Raw genomic sequence first — 27898 nt, 5'->3', positions numbered from 1 at the left:
AGCAGTATTGGTGTAGGCGTCAGCAGATACAGGGTGTAGGAGTCAACCTAAATCCTGGTATAACTATGGCAACTATGTGCATGCATGTTGAACGTTCAGCTGTTAGGTAAACGAGGAGCAGACACAGTGGCGACCGCTCACTCAAAAGTCGCGTCTATAAATATACAGGATGTCTTGGCATCCTCATTTAAATGACGACACTCACGTGCCGGGGACCTGGTTCACATCGCCGCGACAGACAACTTTTCCGTGTACGGGGCAGAGTGATTTCCCTTCGCTCGTTAATCGTGCTGTGCCATGAGTAATTCTAATAATTAGTTTTGTGAGGTTTTTAATACACCGTATAAACAATTCACACCAGTATATGAACAATGCAGCGGATAATATAAGAACACAGATTAAACTATTACTATAATACTACACAATGAACAAATAAAACTAGTTGAAGAATAATGAATGTACTTATTTAAATGCAGAATTCGATGAATTTAACAATACTCTTACTAAAATGTTTTTAATACAATGTACATATAAAATAACACAATAGCAATTTCATTTCAAAGTTATGTGTGTCCAGAATTTAGGTCATGAACAGAATGTCAATAGTCCACCAACTAGACCTAATGCGTGTCTGCCATCAATTTTTATACCCCTCACACATTCTCACGACACGACCAATGCTTTTACCAGAGAATACAGATTTGTTTTATTTTGTAAATTTACTTTATTTTTATCTTTGTTTTATTAAAATCTTATATATATATATATATATATATATATATATATATATATATATATATATATATATATATATATATATATATATATATATATATATATATATACACGTTGTACACACGTTGTTCCCACACCAAGCTGTATACACCTACATGAGCTGCTTGTTTTCCCCCTGCAGGAACTATCACGTGTTTTACTACCTGTTGGCAGGTGCGGACGAGCGGGAAAGGGAAGCTTTTCATCTTATGAAAGCTGACCAATATAATTATCTCTCCCAGGTAAACAGCTGATTTGGCCAGTTTTGTTTTTTTGTTTTTGTTGAAGCATGTGTCATTACCTGAGTGTTACGTTCCAGTGGGGAAAACTGTTGAGTTTACAGCCAGACAGGCTAGCTTTTATACATTTTATCCGTCTGTGTGTGTGTATGTTGAGTCTAAGTTGATTATGTTTCTCTTTAAAGATTAAGGTTGCTGTGGCGTTGTGACGGTAATGTGATTCTACCGCCACCCTGTGCTCCACCTCTTCCTCCCTCTTCTCCCCCCCCCCGTTAGACTGTTCAGTCGCTAGATCTACATTGTGACTCATCCCAAGCCGAAAAGGCTTATGGGACAGGCCCGTCGCTGGTGCGATATTAGGGCCGGTAACCGATTAACTCGGTCTTTCTACCCCGACCACTGCCCTTGCTCAGCGCACCTGCACGCTAACCCTCACCCTGGGTATAAGCGTCCAAGAAATTAGGAATTATCGCTTCTTAACAGAAGGTATTTGATTATTTTAAAACTAGAAATCTATAATATCGACCTTAAGTGTCATAGTTTTATTGTCTGCATTTGATGTAATTTTACTATTATCTATATTGTTGTAATTTTCCCTCAACTTGAGTTGTATTGAATGAGTACCTCTCATTACTATATCCCACAACATTGTTCTATCCTACACATGTAACTCTAGTTATGTTGTTTATGTTAGCAATATTTAGTAGGCCATGCCTTCTATTTACAGCGTTCTAGGTCGGGGACCAATCATTCAACTCACAACTGCTATTTTAACAGACAAGGCGAACGCATGTGTACGCGTTGGAAGTCTCAAGTTATTAAGTTATGTAAACTCTATATGTGTAATGAAAGTTTATAATTAAGACATCACATACGCAAAACAAAGTTTGTAATAAATTTATTAATAACCTTCTAGGTTATTAGCGTTATTATTTTAATATCAGTAACTGTTGTACTATATTCCCGGTAGAGAAGCGGCACAGATCCTCCTACCGGTTGAATTTACAGATTTTACTACTATCACGGTACAAATATACAATTTTACCGTTAACATGGGGGCTCGTCAAACTAAATACTAGACACGAGTTAGCCACTCGTATTTGAATAAATCCTGCTGTTTCACATATCTATTTGAATTTTACTGCTATTGTTTACTTTGAATTTTTGGAAAAAAATATTTCTGTGTGTTATTGCTACCTGCTCAAGAAGTATTCTGTACAACTGACGGCTGCACAAGAAGGGCAAGACCACTGGAATTGTAGCTAAGTGTCAAGTTTTAGCTTTTGACTCTGACTTACTACGTTGATTCCTTTTGTTTTAATTTTAAACTGGTCTTTAATTCTTGTAGTTAGCTTAGTAGTCTATTATTTGTAGAATAGACTTACTTCTGTTAGTCTGTCAAATACTTTTCTTTTAGTTAGTTTGTTGTTAGGCGTAACCCGGTACACGGCTTGAGCACACGCGTGTCACGTTACTCGTGTCAACGTCCTAGCCAGGCTGCATAATGAGTGGCTCCACTAGCATCCCCGCCCTTATCAGGTACGCCATTGACTATGGCCACGAAGGGGCGGCACTCAGTGCATTTGTTAGACAAAAATACATAGAGGACTTAGCGGACTTGCAGGAAGAAGACGGACGTAGAAGATTAGACGAGGAAGAAAGATTAAATGAGCCACAGTGGGAGGAAGAAATTAAATTACAAGCAATTAAAGTGGCTATCGAGATCAATTTCAATAATTTTGAAAGATCGGAATGGGATAGTATCAAATCAATCGAAAAACAAGAAGACGAAGTTTTAGAAAATACCAGCGTGTCAATAGCTGAAAGAATTATTATTTGGAAGGGACGTATAAATAGAAGGACCGAAACGGAATCACGCTTAAAGATGGCCGAGCAGGCAATGCTTGAGCAGCTGAAAAACATGACCATATTAGGACCTAAACCAACACCCGCTACTCCCTACACACCAACCCTGCCACAGGCAGAAGATAACACTCATGATGCTACACTGAGCCATAAAAGCGACTTCGTTAAAATTACTTCCCCTGCCCCGACTGAATCATCAATAAACACAGCACCGGATGCTCCAGTCGACCTTAATTACACAGCACGTCAAGAGCCCAGGAGACAAAACAACAAACCAACCACTGTCAACCTTATCGGCCCCATGGTTCTACCCACCATAGGTCTACATACTAAACCTCACCAGCCCCTCGCTAATGGAAAAAAATTCGCCGACAAGAGGAGGATCGCTCTCGGTCCTGAATTACCTGTCGCAGCTATACAAGGGGTAGATAATCAACAGAGCAAGTTACAATTATCACCCTTAGCACCAAAAACTGGTTCTCGCCCTTGCGGACCGAATCAGACTTATCGTCCCCAACTAACAGCACAGTCAATTACTGCGTACCTGGTTGTCATACTTCTAAAACAGAACTTAGCGTTAGTTAATTTTTCTGAATACAATGTAAACTTATACTGAAAAAAATGTCATTATTCACTGTTGTCTTATTACACTTTACATCCACAACAAAATGTTTGTTTACTATGCCCTTTTATGGCATATCACAATGTTGTAATTGATGTTGTACTCGCCTATCATGGCCAATGTTTACTCATTTTGCCTGTAAATGGCCTATGTTTCAATGTTATTAATTTTCGTCTAAAGACATTGTTATTTACATTTTGTGCTTAACTATACTTTGAAAGACACATGAAAAGATATTGTTTTATTTCTGGTCCGCTGAAAATTGCGTTACCACGAAATTTTAGCGAGGAAAGGGGGTGTGACGGTAAAACCGTTTAGGCCTAGCTCCACGTTATTCTTACACCACCCCTTACCTGCTCTATACTTCCCCCCCCCTCTATACAACTACGTACATTCCTATCTTTCGTCCCCCTCGCAGGCCCCTCTCTAGTTGGCTAGTTTGTCCACGTGACACACCGCCAATGTAAAGGCATATAAGGGGATGCAACAAAGGGATTCTCGCACTCTTCCAGGACTGAGCTCAGCTGGTGGTGTCGCACGCGGCGTTGGGGCCGTCGGCCCGACCTCCACGTGTTTTTCTGGGTTTGGTTTTACTTAGTTATTTCTTACTTTTACTTAACTTTACTTTTTATATGCATAATTGATTAACAGTGTATCAAGGAGTTTTAATAAATACCATATATAGATATTATCTTGCTGTCATGTATTTTTTCATAAACACTATACATTGTTACTTTACATTGTGCTAGTCGATGACTTACCTGAATTACTTAACTTTACACTGCCCGTGCCTTAGCCCACAGGGCATTTAAATACTTATCTGACCTAAACTATTCCTGCCTGTGATGTAATTCCGTTCATCCCTAATTTTGCTGACATAACAAGTGTATTTTCAGAGTTGGTTAAGAAGGGAAAACCTGACCGGGTTGTCTGGTCTGGGGCTTGTGAAGAGGCACTCAACGAAATACAGGGGGCATTCTCTACTTCACCTATCCTTTCATTGCCTGATCTGTCTAAACCCTTTATCCTCAGATCTGATGCTAGCTCATATGCCATAGGTGCTTGTTTATTACAAGAGCACAATGGACTGTTACACCCTGTACTTTATGCTAGCAGGAAATTGTTACCTCGAGAAACACGTTACAGTGTTATTGAGAAGGAAGCTCTGGGCTTAGTGTGGTCTATTACAAAATTTTCTAGATATCTGTGGGGCACACATTTCATTGTCCAGACAGATCACAAACCCCTTACAGTCCTTCAGTTCTCAAAACCTGTCAACAGCAGATTAGCTAGATGGGCCATGACACTGCAGGAATATCACTTTACCATCCAGCCTATTGCTGGCTCTGAAAATGTGTTGGCAGAGTTCCTTAGCAGAATAACTGCAGCATAATAGCATAACTCATCTGGTTTTGTACACCCCAACGGTTTAGTATTTTACTATTATTACTGTTAAATTTATTTTGTATGTTAACATTGTTTCTTTTACTAAATGGTTAACTGATGATATTATTAAGACACTTGCTTATTATGTATATAAGCTTACTTTTACACTGTTGAACTCAGATGTATAACCTACAATTATCACACTTATATTTTGCCTATAGTAAAGGTAACACAGTATTGTATTCAATCACCTTGTATACAAGCAACAACGTATATTAATGTACAATTTTTTGTCCGTTGAACACTTCTTTGTAGTTACTACTTATAGCTCATTATACCATGCTATGACGTTTCATGTAATAGCCTTAACCATTTATTTATCTAAATATATTTTTTTGTGACGGCTACTTCAGTCCGCTAAAGTTGTACTTTTAGCAAAACATTTAGCGCGGAAAGGGGGTGTGACGGTAATGTGATTCTACCGCCACCCTGTGCTCCACCTCTTCCTCCCTCTTCTCCCCCCCCCCGTTAGACTGTTCAGTCGCTAGATCTACATTGTGACTCATCCCAAGCCGAAAAGGCTTATGGGACAGGCCCGTCGCTGGTGCGATATTAGGGCCGGTAACCGATTAACTCGGTCTTTCTACCCCGACCACTGCCCTTGCTCAGCGCACCTGCACGCTAACCCTCACCCTGGGTATAAGCGTCCAAGAAATTAGGAATTATCGCTTCTTAACAGAAGGTATTTGATTATTTTAAAACTAGAAATCTATAATATCGACCTTAAGTGTCATAGTTTTATTGTCTGCATTTGATGTAATTTTACTATTATCTATATTGTTGTAATTTTCCCTCAACTTGAGTTGTATTGAATGAGTACCTCTCATTACTATATCCCACAACATTGTTCTATCCTACACATGTAACTCTAGTTATGTTGTTTATGTTAGCAATATTTAGTAGGCCATGCCTTCTATTTACAGCGTTCTAGGTCGGGGACCAATCATTCAACTCACAACTGCTATTTTAACAGACAAGGCGAACGCATGTGTACGCGTTGGAAGTCTCAAGTTATTAAGTTATGTAAACTCTATATGTGTAATGAAAGTTTATAATTAAGACATCACATACGCAAAACAAAGTTTGTAATAAATTTATTAATAACCTTCTAGGTTATTAGCGTTATTATTTTAATATCAGTAACTGTTGTACTATATTCCCGGTAGAGAAGCGGCACAGATCCTCCTACCGGTTGAATTTACAGATTTTACTACTATCACGGTACAAATATACAATTTTACCGTTAACATGCGACACCACCAGCTGAGCTCAGTCCTGGAAGAGTGCGAGAATCCCTTTGTTGCATCCCCTTATATGCCTTTACATTGGCGGTGTGTCACGTGGACAAACTAGCCAACTAGAGAGGGGCCTGCGAGGGGGACGAAAGATAGGAATGTACGTAGTTGTATAGAGGGGGGGGGAAGTATAGAGCAGGTAAGGGGTGGTGTAAGAATAACGTGGAGCTAGGCCTAAACGGTTTTACCGTCACAGGCGTTAGGTTACATAGTTGAGCTAATATTTAGCAATACAATTTTTTTTTTAATGTGATGTTTGCTATGTCGTTGGTTGGATAAAAACAAATGTCTGCCGTTTGAACTATATTATTTTGCTACTAATAAAGTATGCTCAAGGAGTTTTAAATACAAAATTGACTTATGTGTAGACTTTTGATTCCAATTTAAAAAAATATATATAAGAAAATACGCCCATTGAAAGACCGGGTAGTTCCCCATCTACTAAAAATAACTTTAGGGTCTTTAAAAAAAAAACTGTTCCGAGATTTCCAAATCATTTTCATGGATTGTGTTTAGTGACGTTCAAGTAGTTACAAATTCATCAAGAGGATGGGTTGATTTAAAATAATAAAAAAATTACTGTTGTTTACTACAGAGTCGAGCATTTTCCCCCCATCAAATAATTCCTTATGTAACTGCAGCAGAAAGACTTAGACCATGTTTTTCTGATGTCGACAACTTTATCATGCAATTCACCTCGATGCAGCCGAAATCGTTACATTTATTTAGTGGCTCTGTACAGAGGTCAAGGGTTATGGCCAAGGGCATAGTTATGGGCAAGGATAGGTTTAGGGGTCGCCCATAAATGACGTCACACTCGTAGGGGGGAGGGGGGGTCGGTAATTTTGTGACGATGTGTGATGAGGGGTAGGGGTTCAGATGGTGCGACGTCACACTTTTGCTTTATAGATAAGAAATGTTAGAAAACGAATTTTAGACGTTATTTAGAGTTTTAGAAAACAGTTTTAATAAATTATAATAGTAATTGATTAAAATACTCTATTTTGACATATTTCACAATTTCAGACAAGATTTTGGAAAAATACCGATGTTTAAAAAAAAAATCAACTGCAATTTTGAGGGGGGGGGGGGGTGAGTAGGCTGAGTGAGGTGTGACGTCATTTTAGGGGGGGTGGGTCTGGCTTTTTGTGACGACGTGTGACGGAGGGGAGGGGGGGGAGGTAAAAATCGTCAAAAAAAAGCGTGACGTCATTTATGGATGACCCCCTTAAGGTTATGGCCAAGGGTAGGGTTAGGGACATAGGTATGGGAAAGGATACGGTTAGGGTCAAGGATAGGGTTAGGGACATAGTTATGGGCAAGGATAGGGTTAGGTTCATAGTTGTGGTCAAGGATAGGGTCAGGGTTAGGATCAAGGATAGGGTTAGAGACATAGTTATGGGCAAGGATAGGGTTAGGGTTATGGTCAAGGATAGGGTTAGAGACATAGTTATGGGCAAGGATAGGGTTAGGGTTATGGTCAAGGATAGGGTTAGAGACATAGTTATGGGCAAGGATAGGGTTAGGGTTATGGTCGAGGATAGGGTTAGGGTTATGGTCAAGGATAGGGTTAGGGTTATGGTCAAGGATAGGGTTAGGGACATAGTTATGGGAAAGGATACGGTTAGGGACATAGTTATGGGCAAGGATAAGGTTAGAGTTATGGTCAAGGATAGGGTTAGGGTTAAGGGTTAGGGTTATGGTCGAGGATAGGGTAAGATTCATGGTCGAAGATGGAGTTACGGTTTAGTGGTAGGCCTAGTTTAGCATCAAAGCTGCGTTTAGCGTTAGAGTGATGGTGTGTCATCACCAGCTTCAATAGGCATCATATCAGTGCAGTGTGTGACGTTCATTTTGTGTTGTTGTAGAGTGCTTGCTACAGCGTGGAGGGTGTGGACGAGGAACATGAGTTCGCCCGGCTCAAACAGTCCATGGAGATGGTTGGCTTCTCGCCCGAGACACAGCGAAAGTGAGTACTACTTATTTAAACACCTTTTTACCGTAATGGCTCTATATTAAACATACCCCCTCCCTCACTATCTTCTTGTTTGTAAACAGTTGTGAAAAGTTAAAAGCCACTGCGGTTTTAGGGTTTTGTGAGTCTATCGCTTGTTAAAACACCAGGTTTGTTGCATCACTAATTGTTAAGGCTGTTCTCAGATTTCGGCTCTCTGTGTAGTGTAGGAGGGGTTTAAAATTATCATTGACATTCAACACTTCAGTTGAGTTGGGAGCCTCTGTTGTAGCCCGAACAAGAGGTTCAATTGTTTGCGTGACAAAGGGATGCGTTGTTTACATTTGGCATTGTTAGATGGGGATATAGCCTATATGGTGTTGTTGTTGGAATGGGCTAGATCTAGTGTATGGTGGTGTTGTTTGATAGGGATATATCTGGTGTTGTTGGTGTTGTTTGATAGGGATAGAGCTGGTGTTGGTGGTGTTGTTGGATAGGGATAGAACTGGTGTATGGTGGTGTTGTTGGATAGAGATATATCTGGTGTTGGTGGTGTTGTTGGATAGGGATATATCTGGTGGTGATTGATAAGTGCAAGACTAGCGGTGTTGTTGGATAGGTACAAAACTAGCGGTGTTGTTGGATAGGGACAAAACTAGCGGTGTTGTTGGATAGGGATATATCTAGTGGTGATGGATAGGTACAAAACTAGCGGTGTTGTTGGATAAGGACAAAACTAGCGGTGTATTGGATAGGGACAAAACTAGCGGTGTTGTTGAATTGGGACAAAACTAGCGGTGTAGTTGGATAAGGACAAAACTAGCGGTGTTGTTGGATAAGGACAAAACTAGCGGTGTTGTTAGATAAGGACAAAACTAGCGGTGTTGTTGGATAAGGACAAAACTAGCGGTGTAGTTGGATAGGGACAAAACTAGCGGTGTAGTTGGATAGGGACAAAACTAGCGGTGTTTTTGGATAGGGACAAAACTAGCGGTGTTGTTGGATAGGGACAAAACTAGCGGTGTTGTTGGATAGGGACAAAACTAGCGGTGTTGTTGGATAGGGACAAAACTAGCGGTGTTGTTGAATTGGGACAAAACTAGCGGTGTAGTTGGATAAGGACAAAACTAGCGGTGTAGTTGGATAAGGACAAAACTAGCGGTGTTGTTGGATAAGGACAAAACTAGCGGTGTTGTTGGATAGGGACAAAACTAGCGGTGTAGTTGGATAGGGACAAAACTAGCGGTGTTGTTGGATAGGGACAAAACTAGCGGTGTTGTTGAATTGGGACAAAACTAGCGGTGTAGTTGGATAAGGACAAAATTAGCGGTGTTGTTGGATAAGGACAAAACTAGCGGTGTTGTTGGATAGGGACAAAACTAGCGGTGTTGTTGGATAAGGACAAAACTAGCGGTGTTGTTGGATAAGGACAAAACTAGCGGTGTAGTTGGATAGGGACAAAACTAGCGGTGTTGTTGGATAAGGACAAAACTAGCGGTGTAGTTGGATAAGGACAAAACTAGCGGTGTTGTTGGATAGGTACAAAACTAGCGGTGTAGTTGGATAGGGACAAAACTAGCGGTGTAGTTGGATAGGGACAAAACTAGCGGTGTAGTTGGATAAGGACAAAACTAGCGGTGTTGTTGGATAGGGACAAAACTAGCGGTGTAGTTGGATAGGGACAAAACTAGCGGTGTAGTTGGATAAGGACAAAACTAGCGGTGTTGTTGGATAGGGACAAAACTAGCGGTGTTGATGGATAGGTTTGAATTACATTTTGTTTGATAGATCAGATGTTGGTGTTGGATAGGGATGGTTTTGGTGATTTTTTTTTAAAGCTGCCAAATTAATTCATAAAAGTGCAAGTGATTTTACTGTCACTTTTTACATTGGCTGTGCAAATACCAATAGTAATTGTAGCATTTGTGATATAGAAAACATCATAGTCAATGTATGCCAGAAATAAGAGAGTGTGATGGATAGTAGAGGAGCTGTGTTGTTTTAGCGTGGAGGTGGAACGGTCAGATACAATAGCTGGCAAATACTGTTTGCGTATAGGCTTTTTGCCATTTGCGTGTAAACTTCTACTAATCTAGCTCACCGTTTGAGTGTAAGCTCTAGTTAGCTTGTAGGTTTAGCGTGGTGGATTCTATCTCATCTTTAGCGTGAAGGCTTCTGTCTCACTCTTAGGTTTGAAGCTTCTTGCTCATTGTTAGCGTGGAGGCTTCTAGCTCACTGTTAGCGTGGAGGCTTATGTTAACGTTTAGGCTTTTAGCCCACTGTTAATGTGAAGGCTTCTAGTACTTATATTTTTCTGCGATGAGTTCTGTAACACCTGTCCCATCATTTCAACATTTTAAACCAACTTTTGCAACAGCTTATATAAATAGCTTTGATGGTTTACTTTCATGTTTTAACGAAGCGTGGAATTTTTTAAGTTAAAGAACGTCATTCTATGACGTTTGCTGCATGAGGGAAAACGGAAGTCGTTTGGCTATGCGATGTAGTCCTGTCGCAAGTTTTCAAATCCACTCACGATTACTACGCCAACTGGTTTAAAAAAAATATCTTTCTGCTTTGTTTTAAGTTGTGATGGGTGTGATTTGACTATAAATATTCTATTTATTCTAAGATATCTTTAAGAATAATTGCAAAGGACACAATGCATTGGCCTTTTTTCTTGATAATCATATGAAGAGAAAGTACTTGTCTAATCTATTTGAGAGCGGACTGTGAGTGAAAAAAAATCAACACAAAAATATAATGCCCTGTTTGTGAAAAGAACACGATAGAAAAATCAAAGTTTTTTCTTTCTTTTTAATTTCTTAATTTCCCCAGCATAATTTTTTGTATTGCCCGGGATTTTAAAGTCACAAGAATATTTTTTTATAAAACTTAAAAAAAAAAAAAGTAAATATGTATGGGTTTATCGTAGTAATTCCAATATTCAAAACATTGTTCTCTATGTGTTGAGTGCTAGTAGCGTGTCACCAATTTGTTCAGCGTGTTCTTCAAAACATAACATTGGTAGAAGTAACCCCGATAAGTTCGTTGCGAACCAATCAAAACTAGTGTAGAGGGCTGCGATGGGCCGATCTACGCCAAGGGGCACTTTAAAAATGTGCTTTTGAATGATAGTTAAGAATGTAGACGTCCAACAGTTGCACCCATATGGGTGATTCGAACATTCGTAGCACACCAAAGTTACGAACTAGGTCAGAATAATTGTGCTCAACATTTCTTCTATAGGGGAATAAGCTGGCGGGCAATGTGTATTTTAATGCGCGGCGTTCTAAACGTCTTATACAAGGATACAGGTTCAAAACTAGTGCGCGGCCGCGCAACCGCGCAGCCCAGAGGGAACATTGCTTGTACCTACAAGCCTCACCTTGTGATTTGAGAACCACACCACAGAAGCATCAACCTACTCTTTTAATAGCCCCCCCCCGCCCCCCCCCCCCCCCCGACAACTGGCAATATGAGTCACATGGTAGCATTATTGTAGTTCCATGTGCTAAACATTTATAGATCCTTAAGCTTATTGCTGTTGGTAATTAATGAGGTTTTCCTGCTAAAGAAATGTACTTACCATAGCCACTCTTTTCCCATAACATCTCATGAACTCTCCACATAAAATAAGCTTGCTGGTAGACTGTTTGGGATCGGTCACTTTTGAAGTGCTTACCTAGGTGTAAACAAGGCTGCTCTCTTTGATGTAGTGCCGTCTCACCTGCATCAACGTGTGCTGTGATACACATCAGCCACACCAGTGTAGCCACATGTGGTGTGACAACACACCAACCATACAGGCACTTGTACCACCAGTGGGAGTATGGTCACACCTTTAGCCACATGTGGTGTGATACACATCAGCCACACAGGTATTTGTACCACCAGTGGGAGTGCTATCACACCTGTAGCCACATGTGGTGTGATACACATCAGCCACACCGGTACTTGTACCACCAGTGGGAGTGATGTTACACCTGTAGCCACATGTGGTGATACTCATCAGCCACATCGGTACTTGTACCACCAGTGGGAGTGCTGAAGGTTTCACACCTGTAGCCACATGTGGTGTGATACACATCAACCACACAGGTATTTGTAACACCAGTGGGATTGCTGTTACACCTGTAGCCACATGTGGTGACAAAACACCAACCACACAGGTATTTGTACCACCAGTGGGAGTGCTGAAGGTATCACACCTGTAGCCACGTGTGGTGTAATACACATCAACCACACAGGTATTTGTACCTCCAGTGTGAGTGCTATCACACCTGTAGCCACATGTGGTATGATACACATCAGCCACACAGGTACTTGTACCAACAGTGGGAGTGCTATCACACCTATAGCCACATGTGGTATGATACACATCAGCCACCCAGGTACTTGTACCACCATATGAAGTTGTCCCACTTCTGGTATTAACTCCTCATGTGGCTTTAAAAAAACAAAAAATAAACTTAGCATCACACTTTTTTTTTTACTTTTCCCAACACAGCTATCTGCTAAGGGAGGTAATTATAAATTGAAAGAAAAAAAAACGAAGTACTAGAGGGGGGGATTTGATCTAATTTTAGCTGCCCTTGCTGTCCTTATGATTAGTTTTCCTTTACATCTCCACCCCCTCCCAATTAGCGTGATATCTACCTGAGTAGAGAGAATGAGTTATTTGCCTTGTAGATGAACTGTACTGACTAAACCTGGTCATTTAAAAAGCTTACCTTTTAACCTGATGACCCCCCCCCCCCCTTGGAAAGTTCATCATGGTGGCCTACAAACAGCAGACTATTTGCACCTTTGGTAAAGTTTATAATGTAACACATTGGGGATGTTGGTGGTGGTCTACAAACAGCAGACTGTTTGCACCTTTGGTAAAGTTTATAATGTAACACACTGTGTATATTGGTGGTGGTCTACAAACAGCCACTGTTTGCACCTTTGGTAAAGTTTATAATGTAACACACTGGGGATGTTGGTATGTTGGTGGTGGTCTACAAACAGCCACTGTTTGCACCTTTGGTAAAGTTTATAATGTAACACACTGGGGATGTTGGTATGTTGGTGGTGGTCTACAAACAGCCACTGTTTGCACCTTTGGTAAAGTTTATAATGTAACACACTGGGGATGTTGGTATGTTGGTGGTGGTCTACAAACAGCCACTGTTTGCACCTTTGGTAAAGTTTATAATGTAACACACTGGGGATGTTGGTGGTGGTCTACAAACAGCCACTGTTTGCACCTTTGGTAAAGTTTATAATGTAACACACTGGGGATGTTGGTGGTCTACAAACAGCAGACTGTTTGCACCTTTGGTAAAGTTTATAATGTAACACACTGTGTATATTGGTGGTGGTCTACAAACAGCCACTGTTTGCATCTTTGGTAAAGTTTATAATGTAACACACTGTGTATATTGGTGGTGGTCTACAAACAGCCACTGTTTGCACCTTTGGTAAAGTTTATAATGTAACACACTGGGGATGTTGGTGGTCTACAAACAGCAGACTGTTTGCATCTTTGGTAAAGTTTATAATGTAACACACTGTGTATATTGGTGGTGGTCTACAAACAGCCACTGTTTGCACCTTTGGTAAAGTTTTTAATGTAACACACTGGGGATGTTGGTATGTTGGTGGTGGTTTACAAACAGCCACTGTTTGCACCTTTGGTAAAGTTTATAATGTAACACACTGGGGATGCTGGGATGATGATTTCTGTTGAGTGTATTCTTCCATATTGTTGACTGATACCTTTAGGACAAACTATTCCTAAGTCAAAGCAAGCCCATCAACTACTCCTGTCTTCTTTAAAAAGGGTTTTGAAAAAAATGCTTAAAAGAACAACTGAACCTGTGTGATGTTTGATATATAACAAATATTTTCTAATTAGCTCTTCAGTTTTCTTTGTTCCATAATAGAGCTTGAAGACACTACATTTCAAGTAACAACTTTTATATATAAATTTAATAAGTGAAATATATAGAACATTAAGGATCTGCTAAATCAAGACATGCTTAAGTAAATTAAGTTTATTAGTGGTAGTTTTTGTTATTAAAGAGTGCATGTGATTCATTGGCTAATATGAATGTTTGAATGGACTATGTGGTCAGCACTATGTCCATCCACCTTAACTAACCCTGACTCTATTGGTGTACACACTAGCCTGGTCAGTACTATGTCCAGCCACCCTTACTAACCCTGACTCTATTGGTGTACACACTGGCCTGGTCAGCATTATGTCCAGCCACCCTAAGTATCTCTGCCTCTAATGTTGTACACACTGGCCTGGTCAGCACTATGTCCAGCCACCCTTACTAACCCTGACTCTATTGGTGTACACACTGGCCTGGTCAGCATTATGTCCAGCCACCCTAAGTATCTCTGCCTCTAATGTTGTACACACTGGCCTGGTCAGTACTATGTCCATCCACCCTTACTAACCCTGACTCTATTGGTGTACACACTGGCCTGGTCAGCACTATGTCCATCCACCCTTACTAACCCTGACTCTATTGGTGTACACACTGGCCTGATCAGTACTATGTCCAGCCACCCTAACTAACCCTGACACTAATGGTGTACACACTGGCCTGGTTAGCATTATGTCCAGCCACCTTAACTAACCCTGACACTAATGGTGTACACACTGGCCTGGTCAGCACTATGTCCAGCCACCCTTACTAACCCTGACACTAATGGTGTACACACTGGCCTGGTCAGCACTATGTCCAGCCACCTTAACTAACCCTGACACTAATGGTGTACACACTGGCCTGGTCAGTACTATGTCCGTCCACCTTAACTAACCCTGACACTAATGGTGTACACACTGGCCTGGTCAGTACTATGTCCAGCCACCCTTAGTAACCCTGACTCTAATGGTGTACACACTGGCCTGGTCAGCACTATGTCCAGCCACCTTAACTAACCCTGACACTAATGGTGTACACACTGGCCTGGTCAGCACTATGTCCAGCCACCCTAACTAACCCTGACACTAATGGTGTACACACTGGCCTGGTCAGTACTATGTCCAGCCACCCTTAGTAACCCTGACTCTATTGGTGTACAGTCTACAGCTGATGAACTTATTCAGTACCCTTACCAAAGAACCAAACTTAAGGCTTTCAAGTTAGCAATCATGTGCTCTCCTACTGCACCACACCATCCAATACAACTTCTACTTACCATGCTAATCATATGATGATTGTATTCTCCAGCAGTGTAATGATGTTGCTGTCTATTTTAATTCTAATTCTGTTTCAACATTTTTCTCTTTAAAACCAGAATACACCAAGAACTAATCATGTTGTTAGAAATATTTGCCGTGTTGAATTTTAACAGCCTATTAATTCGAATGTTTTTTCCCCCCTCTAATTAAAACATGTTTACTTTAATTTGTAGGATCTTCAGTGTGCTGTCAGCTGTTCTACAGCTGGGGAATATTGAATTCAAGAAGGTAAGCTCCACCACAGCTTCTTGTTATTGTAATCTGTTTCATTGAATGAAGAATAGTAGTGTCTGTAGGCATATTGGTTGATAGTGTGGGGTAAACAGTAGGGCACATGGTAAGTGTGTGCCATGTTGAGATTGAGGTTGTGATTAAGACACCAACAATAGGGGACATGTTAATTCCTGTCATGTGATTGGTGAAATTAAAACACCTACATGCTAATCATGTGTCATGTTAATCCTGTGTCCTGTGCTTGTTCAGATTAAAATACCTTCATTTTAAAATGGGACGGCGTGGCCTAGTGGTAGAGTGTTAGACTGCTAACTCAAAGTCAGTAAAGCATCCCTAAGCCCACCCAGCTCTGATGGGTATTAAACTCACTTTAGGGCAAGTTAAGACCGCTGGGCATAGAGCTGACCACACTATCCCTTTTATGCCGAAGTCACAGAAACAGGTGAACTCTACTTTGAAAAGGGAGCATTACATAAAAAAGTAAAGATGTTTGTGATGCTTAATGTTTATGTAAGAATTAATTTACTCACTCATACATAAATTATATCAATTTTTTTTTTAGAAAGGAGATAAACACCATGATGAATCTGTGATGGTCAAAACTGGAGATGCTATCAAAACCATCTCAAACTTACTCAAGGTTTGTCACTTGTCAAAATTTTACCTCTAACTCAGGGTTTGTAACTCATGGAGGTTTTACTGTAAAACATTTTAGCTCATTTAAAGTTTGTATTATGTGAACTGTTTTTGAATTTTAAAAATCAGAACAGTTGATGATAGACAGTGTACAGCCTTGTAAAAAATCTCTAACTTTGTTTGTTTAATAGAAGTTTTATTTCCTTACAACTGTTGTTAATGACAACTTGTATTTAAATTTAAAAAAAAAAGTTTGATTTAAAACAAAATAATTAGCTACCTGCCATTGTGTAAAAAAGACGAACCAACAAAATCTTTCAGAAATTAAAAAAAATAAAATTTTGCTTTGTAGTTTTTATCTTTAGCCCGAGCTTTAAGGCTTTCCTACGGGAGCGTAATTAAAGACACATGTAAAACAGAGGATTAAATTTGTTTGAGGCAGGAAGGGAAAACAAAACCTGTTTTTTTTTAAAATTTCCGATGCTTGCAGGTGAAAGAACGCTACGTACTGGAAGCTATGACTCAGAAAAAAACTACAGCTGGCGATGAAACGTTTGTCATAAATTATAAAATGGAAGATGTGAGTCCAATTAAGACAGTTGTTGATTAGTGTTGCTGTATGAGTGGTGTGGTGTGGTCGGGTGGAAAGAGTGCATGATTACATTGTTGAATGTCTGGTTCAGATTATCTGTGCTGTGCAGGACATTAACCCCCCCCCCCCCCCATTTCAATTACCCCTACCCCCAACATTACCCACACTGGAGTAATTACCCACCTGTCAATTACCCTATTAATTCCTAGACCCTTTTTGGGTATCTGACCAGAGTCTGGGAGCATACAGGTCTTATTTATAGTGTTGACCACACTAGTCTAGTTTGCTTTAAACTCTACTTCATCTGTCCTGTAACCTGTCTGGTCTGGAGGGGTAGTTAATTACTGTTAGAGATTAATTGGTAAAAATTGTCAATTCTCAATTATATTATTAACAATTTATACAGTAGTAAGTGCATTATTGACATAAGATTATTTTCTATAATTGGCACAAAGTTTTTTCTATTTCTTAACAAGTAATAATAATTTAAACAATTATCTCAATTATATTATCAACGATTTATACTGTAGAAAGTGCATTATTGACATAAGTAAAATATCTCACAGAAAATATTTTTTGGAAATTATTATTTTCTATAATGGGCCAAATTGGCAAAGTGTTTTCTATTTCTTAATAAGTAGCAATAAATTAAAAAAAAAATTCTGATCCTTTCAGGCAATAGCTACCCGGGATGCCATGGCTAAATGTATCTATGGAACTCTTTTTGACTGGATTGTTCTTAAAGTCAACCAAGCTCTCCTGGCAAAGAAACACGATTCAGAGCATGAAGGGGATTCTATAGGCGTCCTTGATATTTTTGGATTTGAGGACTTTGGCAACAATAGTTTTGAGCAGTTTTGTATTAATTATGCTAATGAGCATCTGCAATATTACTTCAACCAGCATATATTTAAATTTGAACAGGTAATAATTTTTTCCCAAAACAAAATACAAATCTTTATGTTTTTATTAAGTTTTAGGATATCATTTCCCTGTTAGTAAAAGTTCATGAATTTATTTACATTTTCAATGCTCGAAAACTTTGTAATTGAAAAAAGTATATAGATAAGATAGTTTACCCTGAAATGAAAAAAAAATTATATTATATTGAGGACTGTGGAAGTAAACCCTAAAATGAAAAGATACATGTCAGAGAAAAACAAAACCTTAAAATTAAATAAAAAATGACAAATAAGAGAGAAAGCGATCCTTATAATTAAAAAAACCTGAAAGAGAACAAATGAAATAAATGAAGCTAGAGAAGACCCCATAGCACCAATGATCTGAACAAACAAGAGTTTGTACCTATCCTCCAATTGAGATTCTATTCACACTGTGTTGCAGGAGGAGTATCAGAGAGAGGGGATCCAGTGGAAAAATATTGAATTTATCGACAACACAGGGAGTCTAGAGATTTTTTCCAAACGTCCAAGTGGGCTTTTCTATCTTCTTGATGAAGAGTGCAGGTGAGAAGTTTGCATCGTTTTCTAGTGTACAACTCTCAAGGGTTATATATGTTATATTTACGGTCTTACTTATGCTTGAATTCTAAAAAACACCATTGCATAATGGTTTATCAACATATACCAGTATAATTCTAAAAAATGGCCAAGTGAACGAAGGCCATTGTGCCTACTATTGTCATTGTTATAAAATAAGGTTTACTTTTATTATTTTTACTAATAAATATCAGAACTTTGCAGATATTATCCAAACTGTGTACATTTTGCTACAAGTTAACCAAAATTTTGTGTACACAGTTTCCCAGGTGCAACCAATGAAACATTACTCAACAAGTGTACACACCATCACAAGAACAATCCACATTATCAGGTTCCACAACTCAAGGAAGGGGCATTCAGCATCATGCACTATGCTGGAAGGGTCAAATACTTAATTAAGGTATTGCTATTCAATTTACATTTATTTATCGTTACTATCTGAATAAACTCGTCTCTAAAAATGTTTTTTATTTTCATTGTCTTTAAATATCTATTGATTAATGAGAATTGTTGCTATTTTTTAAATAATTTTTTTTTTAAAACAATCAATTTAACCATGTTATTTTACACTATATAACCTTAAAATTTTGCTACTGTTTAGGTCACTGAACTTAATTATTAGAAGTATTTATGCACATTAGTTTCCTTCTAGTTATGATTCTGTCAAATAACACTAAGTCAATGCCATTTTGTTTATTAATATGATTTCAATTGAACCTATTTAATGAAATCAGAAACTAAGGTAGTGTTAGGTTCTACAAAGCTAACAGAGAAGTATTAGTCTAGGTACATAGTTTAACAAATTTTTTTTCTTCTTAAATTTGTTTCAATAATATTTCCGACTATTCCCATGTTTTTTGTAACACCATTTCAACCAATGTTTTATATTCACCTGTTTTCAGGATTTTAGAGAAAAGAATTTAGACCTGGTCCGCTCTGAGATTGTTGACACATTAAAGAAAAGTAGTTTAGCTTTTGTAAGGGAATTAATGGGTAAGTTGGCCACACATACAGAGAAAAAACACTATGCACTTAATAGCTTTTGTAGTCATTAAAATTAATATTAATGTTCAAAACAGCATCATGAAATTCCACAGCCAATCCTGAATTTTCTTTAAAAAAATATATCTGCTTGTAAAAATAATTTTATGTAATTTTTTTTTACCAGAAATATATCTAACAAGTTGTATAAAAAATATCTATAAAATGACATTTATCAGTAGAAATGGATTGTGTTAAAAGTAACTGTGTAACTTGTTTGTTTAGGTATAGATCCTGTAGCTGTTCTACGCTGGTCCGTAGTTCGAGCTTTCTTCAGATGTTTCTTTGCTTTTAAAAAAGCTGGGGAACATTACAGGAAAAATGGGGGTATGTTTTAAGCTGCCACTCTTTACTTAATTATTGCTTTCTTGCATTAGTTTAACAATTTCTTCATAAGAATCTGTACAATAGCTTTATGCGGTTTTTTAAAAACTGGTGAACATTACAGAAATTTTAACTTCAGAATCCATACCCAAATTGCATGAAGACATCTTACCACAAATATAAAACTTAAAACAAAATTACTTTATTCTGATATTAGTCCAGCCAATTTTTGAGTTTTTAAAAAGCTGTTTAACATTACAGAAAAAAATGAATGTATTTTAAGCTTTTTACTCTGTACGTAAATTATTGGATTCTTGTCTGACCATTTTTCTGTAAGAAATTCTACAATAGAATTCTAAATTCTCCAGGCAAAGAAAGTCGCAGGCGACAAAAGAGAGTCTCAGACCCCAGCCTTCAAGATGTTTTCAATGAAAATTTGCTCAAGTAAGAAAACATTTCAAGGCAACGTGCATGCATTTTTCAATTCTCGTTTCATTTTCATTGGGTTTACTTGATGTTTTGGAATTTGTTCTTAAATATTTTTTTAATTTCGTTAACTTTCAAAATGTTTAGACCTAGTTTAACATTATCACTGTATGTTTCACCTGTAAACATATTGTTAAACTCTTTCCCTTGCTTATAGCATATTGGGGGGTAAAAAAATTAAAGCTTTATTTTTACCCTCTGATGGGATAAAATAATTCATTTCAATAGTTACAGCTCATGTTTTAATTTATGAAAGTAACTTAATTTATTCAGCTTGACTGTTTAGAAGCCAAATGGTTTAGCAATACATTCTTTCCTTGCTCCTTGTTGGAATGTCCTTGTGTTTTTAAGTTACCTCCCCTTCCTTGATTCAGTACACACTTCCAATCTTGCTTTGAATGAAATCTTAAGTTGCTTTCGTTGTAATTTTTTTATTTTTTAAAATTTTGTTCCAAGTTAATTTTTTTTTAAGCAACCTTCATTAAAATTATCCTAAACAGTTAACCTACACATTTACAGCAGGGGCTTAAATTTAATCATTAAAATTCAGCAACGTAGTGTAAGTCTTCAGCAACAACTTATAAACAAATCTCGTTTCGTTTGAAAAAAAAATATTTCTAGGCCTGTTTTTTCTTTCTTTATTTCATCCCACTGATGATTAGATCCTATCCCTTTGTCTAGTTTTTGTCCCACTGATGTTTTGATCCTATCCCATTTATCTGTGTCTAGATTTTACCACGTGGCTTCTACTGCCGCTGTGCTACGACGGATCCAGTGAGTGCTCACATTGCCTGATCCTGAGCTTTCTCAATTTAAAACAAAAACATTTTTTTTTTTTACCTCAAAAAGTTTGTGGTTTGCTTGTGTGGCTGAAAATCTAGCATTAATTTTTTTTTTAACACAAAATTCCCTTTAATGAATACATCAACGAGATTCTAGAGTTAGACGAGACACCTGGTTTAAGAACTAATGCTGTACTTGTAGTCAGTGAGGTTTGATGGCTGTTGTTTCTTGTGGATTCCTTACTAATGATAGATTATACTTACTGCACATGTGTGTAGTTACCAGTGTGTTGACCCTCCTGAAGTACACGGCTGAGGTTGTTTGGTACAGTTAGACTATGCTATGAATCCCTGGTTGGTGGGCCAGGGTGGGGATAACTGATGAGTGAAGTTATGAGAATTTTACTGATGAATTCTTGAATTTTGTGGTTAAATATGATATGGTTAAGTTGGTGAGTGAGTTTTGGGCTGAGGAATATAAAAGAAAACACACAATTTTTTTATTGAATAAAATAAACGGCAGCATTTGTTGTCTGTTTGATAAGCTTAATGCTTTTTTGGAATTTTTCATTTTTTTCATTTTTTACTATTTTTCAAACAAGGTAAACATTTTCTTTTGGCTGAATATCTGGGGACATGGAGCTTATTTCTCTATTCAACAATTTTCAACATTTGATTTTTTTTTTTTTTACAAATACATTTTCTATGCATGACATTCTAACATTTTCTTTAATTGTACTACTGCATACTAGAAAGCAGTTAACAAGAAGAAGAGACTTGCCATGTGTGTTGAGCGTTGTAGACTTATTTGTTATGTTGAGCTCTAACATCAGTGTGCATCATCCCTCCCCCCACTCCCCCACACCCAACAGCAGGCAAGAGACAGATATCTTACAGCAAAAACAGTTCAAAGAAGATGTCAATGAAGAACTACTTCTCTACAGCTCGCTAGAGTCCACCTTCTCCGAAAACGATATCAAGGTCATCCGCAAGGCCCAGAAGCTTCTAATGTAATGTAGTTTATTTCACAGACATTTAATTCATGTATACCTCCCCCCTCCCTTCTCCTGGCTCCAACGGCGCACAGTTTTTGTTCACTTTGAAATTTTACTTACAAAAATTGTCAGAAAATTTAATGGAATGAGGAAATTTTTTTACATTCACACTATTTCTTACATACTTTCTAGCTTTTTTTATATTTTGCTGAGAAAGTAATTAAAAACTTTTGTTAGAAACCACAGACAAAATTCTTGCTTGATGCATGTATTTTAAAAAGTGCTGAGTTTACATTGAGTGAAGCCTATTGTTTTATCAATCTTTTTGCTTAGCGTTGCATGTCTCATTGATTTTGTCTAGTGCAAACCACTGAGTTAGTAACTTGAGTGAGTCTAATTTAGAATTTTTGTTTGTTAGGCATGACAGAAATTTTATGTTACTTTGAAATGTTGAAAGATTATCAAAATGGGATATAAAGTAAAGGGATTAAATTATTTTATTTTAAACTTAAGTTAACATAATCACAGCTTTGAAGAGTTGGATTATAAAGTTTGTTTAAATAAAACAGGTCTCATTTTATTCAAGGTCTAATTTACATTTCTTATAATTAACAATTTAGTTTATGGTAAAGGTTTTATTGATATTTTATTTTTGTAAATGTAAGTAAATAAACTTTTTGTTTGTTTTAACTTATTAAAAAAATTAAATGAAAAAAAGTAAAAAATTATACGATACGTAAATTTTAAAATATTTGTTAAACATGAAAATTCTAAATACTAAAGTATTTAATGTGATGTTTCTGCCTTTGTTCACAGGAAAAACAAGTCTTTCAGACCAAAACAGAGGCCTTCTTTGGTATGTCATGTTGACCCATAGAAAATTTTTAACAGGAATCCTAATAATTTTTTAAACTAATGCACTAGAATAAACGTTTTGATTTTTAGAGCTACCCTTCTTTAAATAGTAATATTTTACTACTCATGAATGAGAGTACCCTGTGTTTAAAGCAACATTGTTCTTCTATTACACAGAGTTTCCGTGATATTAAAGCACTGAAGGCAATAGCAGGCCGTACCATGCCTGGTAGTGTTAGAGGAACAGGCAGTAAAAAACAACCTCCTACAGTTGGGGCACAGTTCCAGGTAATAACTTAAATACCTTTTTCCTGCATATTTCAACCCACTGATTACTTGAAAAAAATATTTTTGCTTTACAATTTCTTAAGCTTTGCTGTCAGAGTTAACTATTTATTATTATTTTATGAATATGGTATAAGTAAAAAAAGTAAAGATTTCTTTTTAAACCTAGTTATCCATTGGGCATATGGAATAGAGTTAATATGTTTCTTGACCCTGGCTTATGATGGGATGGTTTGTTTAACACTATGTCAAGCTGCCTTAACTCCCCACTACTTAAGTCAGGTACCCATAAGAGCTGGGTGGACTCAGGTACGTCCTATAGTGATGATGTACACTTTTTTTCTCTACATATAATTATTCTAATTAATTTTTCTAGTGGTCCTTGTCTCGGTTAATGACTACCCTAAATCAGGCAAATCCATACTTTATAAGATGTATCAAGTCCAACAAGGAAAAGGTGAGTTCGTTTAGTTTTATAAGAGGTGAAAAAATACCTAGAAGATACATCTAGTAAAAATTTTAAAAAATCTTCCACAATTGTAAAATATTCATGTAGCATTAACAACAAATTATTTTGTTAAATGTTAATTGTTACTTACATTGAAGTATATTTGTATAATTTAAAATAAAAATTTAATTTAAGCTTGAAATTCCTGGTAAATCATTTCTTGTTCATACAAACTAGCAGTTTAAATTTTTGCATTAAGTTTGATAAACACATTAATTAATCCTGTACATGAAATATAAATGAATATGTGATTGTGCACCCCTTTAGGCGCCTTGTGTGTTTGACGAGGAGCTTGTAATGAGGCAGCTACGTTACACAGGGATGTTAGCCACTGTCAAAATCAGGCAATCTGGCTACAATTACAGGTTGTTGATTCAGGTATGTTTTTCTTCCACCCTCCTCTAGTTTTTTTTTAATAAACAATTGTTATATGCAGAAGAAAATCTCCAAATCTAATTGGTGATTCAATATTAAATTTTGGTTTTAATAAAGATAGCTTGGTTGATTTCTTTTTCAGTTTTTTTTTTGTTGTATGATTACAATAATGTGTGATTTAAAAATTTCCAAATATAAAAATGGTGCTTTAATTTGTATATTAAACTCAAGATAAACTAAACTTTTTTAATGTCTGCTTTGTCGTGTGATTATTTCTGCATTAGCAATATTTCCACTTGTTTCCCTAATGTTTTCAGGAATTCATTCAGCTGTATAAAATCTTGTTGCCTTGTAAGCCTGAACACACAAAAGGGGACATCAAAGATTTTCTCACCGCCATGGGACTCCAGGAAGAAAACTATCAGATCGGCATGACAAAGGTTTGGCAAATACTATTCATTGGATTAATCAACTTCACTACTATTCACTAATTTTTTTTTGTTCTTCAAAATTGAAAGCTTTTATTGTTAAAAATGTTCCGTTTTGTTATTCTTGAGGGAATGGGAAAATATAATGTTGAAGACGGTCATTGCTAATGGTTTTAGACATTTTAACTAGGTATTCTTGAGGAAAATAATAAAAATATAATGTTGAAGATGGTGGTTGCTAATAGTTTTAAACATTTTGTCTAGATCTTTTTGAGGGAAACAGAAAAACTGAAACTGGACGAGGCCCTACATTCTGCTATCATGAAGCGGGTCATAACAATACAGAGATGGGTCAAGACCTGTTTGGCACGTAGGGAGTTCCTACAACTCAAGGAAGCCACAATTCTTATGCAGGTAGCCTATCTGCTTACCCGTAGTTAAAAATTATTATTTAATAAATATATTTTATTTGTCAAAATGTTTTTTTAAATGACGAGTAAAGTATTACAACTGCAATTTATATACCGCTAAGAACATATTACTTTAATTAGTTTTTTTCTGTGTTATGACTTGAACTGCAAATCACAGTATATTTTGTCTAAGATAATTTTCAGGATCAGATTATATTATTTGTTATATATTATACATTAAAAAGAAGTAAAGATTCCTCTTTAGACCTAGTGATCTGTTGGGCAAATGAAGTAGAGTTCATTTGTTTCTTGACCTTGGCATATGAAAGGATAGTGTGGTCAGCACTATGCTCAGTTGCTATTACTTTCCCTAACACGAGTTGGGTACCCATCAGAGTTGGGTACCCATCAGAGTTGGGTGGACTCAGGGTTGTTATACTGATTTAAACCCAGATTCGAACTTGAGACTTTTAGGTTAGTGGTCTAGCGCTCTACCGCTAGGCCACGCCATCCCATTATAAAATACAATATTGTTTATATAATATTTATAAGAAAATGTTTTCCTTCCAGAAACACATTCGTCGATACTTGGCCGAGAGAGATTTCCACATCTACCAGCAGCATCAAGCAGATGCCGCCACCAGGATACAGTGTTTGTTCAGAGGTTACCTGGCTCGCAGGGACTTCATGGCCCAGTGCGGCGCCATTGTCTATATGCAGTCTTACATCAGGGCCGTTTTGATGCGGAGAAGGTGAGCCCTTGATTGCTTACTGGGAAATGTGTAGACCAGGGTATTGCTATTGGCTGCATGCCTTTTTTACTTGGTGGCTGTGACGTTAACTTTGCACACAACTGACCACACAATCCCGTTATGTAAAGGTGGTTGTGAATAGTGCCTACCACAAAAATCCTTCAATATAAAGTTAACTTTGCATAGAACTGACCATAGAACTGACCACAGAAATCCCTTATAGGAGTAGCAAGACATAACTCTGTCCTTTACAAATAATGTCCTGTTAGATCTGAAAGTAAATTTTATTTTTACTTAAAACAACTTTTCTGAAAGAATTTTTATTAAAAAAAGATAATTTTCATCTTAAAGGTTGCTGAATTTAAGAAAAATGAGGAATAATATGTTGAAGTTAGAGGCAGAGAAGAGAGAGAGAGAGAGGATGGATAAAGAGAGACAGGAAGAGGTAGAGAAACTTCGTTTGGAGGTTGAGAGGATAGAAAAACAAGCAAAGGAGGAAATGGAGAAAGAAGAAGCTGAAAAAGCAAAGTAAATTTTAACGCTATTTATATGTACACAGTTTGCCTGGTAATTTGCACACACGTAAATGTACACATGCATACAGGCACACACATTCATGCACACACTCATGTCAGTTATCACCCTGGGTAATTTCCCCCCCCCCCCCCCCCCCCCAACCATGTAGAATTTATATATATCCATCTATTTATACAGCTCTATTCCAAATACGCTTAACTCTATCCCTAATCCAATCCGTATTCATATCCAAAATTGTATCCTTGCCCAAACCATAATCCTAACCCAATCCTACCCTGATCCCTATCCCCAAATCAGATCCCTATCCCCAAATCAGATCCCTATCCCCAAATCAGATCCCTATCCCCAAATCAGATCCCTATCCCCACATCAGATCCCTATCCCTAGCCATATTCCTAACCCCATCCCTAACTTATCCTTAACCAACCTGTATCTGAATCTTTCTTTTAAAGGCTGTGAGTGAGGAGGGGTTAACGTCCAGCTCCACCCACATACAAATAAATGTGCTCCCACACATCACTCAAAATAATAAAAACTAAATACTTTAGTATAACACTTAAAAAGTAATGTTTTTTAATTTTACTTGGTTTAATTTAAATAATGGAAGCTACATAGTTGTTTAATTTAAAAACATGTCAACTGCAACTAATTGTCAAAAGCTTATTATTGCTTTGATGTAAAAAAAAAAAAAGTTGGTTTGAATGTATCAAACCATTTTTGTTATGTCAAGTAATTACTTTTCAATGCAATAAGAAATATGTTTCTGCCTTAGGAAAGACCAGTTGTCGGTTATTGAACGCCTGGATTCTGAGAGGGGACGTGAGAGGAAAGAAGAGCTCCAATCAACAGCCAGCGATGAAGGTGTGCTGATGAAGGCATCAAGCACAGAGGAGTTAGAAGAGAAAGATCCGATATTCTTGCCTAGGAGGGACTCTGAAGAGTAGGTGGACATTTACTAGAGTTTGGTGGATTTTTAGAAATCATTTTTTAACATGAGCGGTAGAGAGGTAGATTGCTAACCTGAAAGTCTGGAGTTTGAATCTGGGTTCAAATCAGTAGAATATCCCTGATTTCTTGTTTCTTGACCTCAGCATATGAAGGGTTGGTGTGGTCAGCACTTTGCCCAGTCGGCTTAATTTCCCTTACTTGAGTCAGGTACCCATCAGAGCTGGGTGGACTCAGTGACATGCTACAGCTCGAACCTGTATCTGAACGCAAGACTTTCGAGTTAAAAGTATGCTGTCCCATACTGTTTGTTATCAAAGATAATTAACTAGTTTAAAAAAAATAATTGTTGTAGGAGCAGTGGTATAATGGAGGATTCTGAACCGGAGTGTGGGTACACTAAACCAGCTGAGAAACCTGTCATAGACACACCACCGCCTACTCCTCCATCAGAGAAAAGAAAGCCCATTGTAACAACACCCATAGCCAACGAGGACAAAGCCAAGTCTCGCAAATCACAGGGAAGGTGTGTATCACTGTAGGAATTAGATTTTCAAAGTTATTCAGGCAGAAAAACTTTACAGGATTAAAAAGTGGTTGTTTATTATAGATAAAGCAATTTCCCAATACAAATTTATTGGGAAAATTAGTATTATAGCTATTCCGATTTCTCATTACTAATTAAAAGCATTAAATGATAGGTAGATTCTTCTATACAGTTTGCTCAATTTTATTTTTTTAAAAAGATACTGGTATTTTACTCACAACAGTT

At 37.4% G+C, this 27898-nt stretch overlaps 1 protein-coding gene across 1 annotated transcript in view; it reads left to right on the top strand.

The window, feature by feature from the left end:
* The window catches only part of LOC131928911 (unconventional myosin-IXa), a 90183-nt gene that overhangs the window by 39941 nt on the left and 22344 nt on the right, over positions 1–27898 (top strand). The window contains exons 6-28 of the mRNA XM_059285078.1: positions 917–1016; positions 8111–8211; positions 15613–15667; positions 16236–16313; positions 16800–16889; positions 17577–17825; positions 18246–18367; positions 18662–18803; positions 19306–19396; positions 19670–19771; positions 20137–20212; positions 20984–21028; positions 21912–22046; positions 22848–22887; positions 23064–23174; positions 23548–23628; positions 23947–24057; positions 24372–24494; positions 24747–24896; positions 25463–25644; positions 25996–26172; positions 26954–27121; positions 27482–27652. Of these exons, the coding sequence (XP_059141061.1) occupies positions 917–1016; positions 8111–8211; positions 15613–15667; positions 16236–16313; positions 16800–16889; positions 17577–17825; positions 18246–18367; positions 18662–18803; positions 19306–19396; positions 19670–19771; positions 20137–20212; positions 20984–21028; positions 21912–22046; positions 22848–22887; positions 23064–23174; positions 23548–23628; positions 23947–24057; positions 24372–24494; positions 24747–24896; positions 25463–25644; positions 25996–26172; positions 26954–27121; positions 27482–27652 (2700 nt within the window). The remainder of the gene's footprint in view (positions 1–916; positions 1017–8110; positions 8212–15612; positions 15668–16235; positions 16314–16799; positions 16890–17576; positions 17826–18245; positions 18368–18661; positions 18804–19305; positions 19397–19669; positions 19772–20136; positions 20213–20983; positions 21029–21911; positions 22047–22847; positions 22888–23063; positions 23175–23547; positions 23629–23946; positions 24058–24371; positions 24495–24746; positions 24897–25462; positions 25645–25995; positions 26173–26953; positions 27122–27481; positions 27653–27898) is intronic.

The sequence above is a fragment of the Physella acuta genome, unplaced genomic scaffold (genome assembly GCF_028476545.2).
Source record: "Physella acuta isolate Inbredline_101_S28 unplaced genomic scaffold, ASM2847654v3 ptg001565l, whole genome shotgun sequence".
Lineage (NCBI taxonomy): Eukaryota > Metazoa > Mollusca > Gastropoda > Physidae > Physella > Physella acuta.
This window is presented reverse-complemented; position numbering and strand designations above follow the sequence as displayed.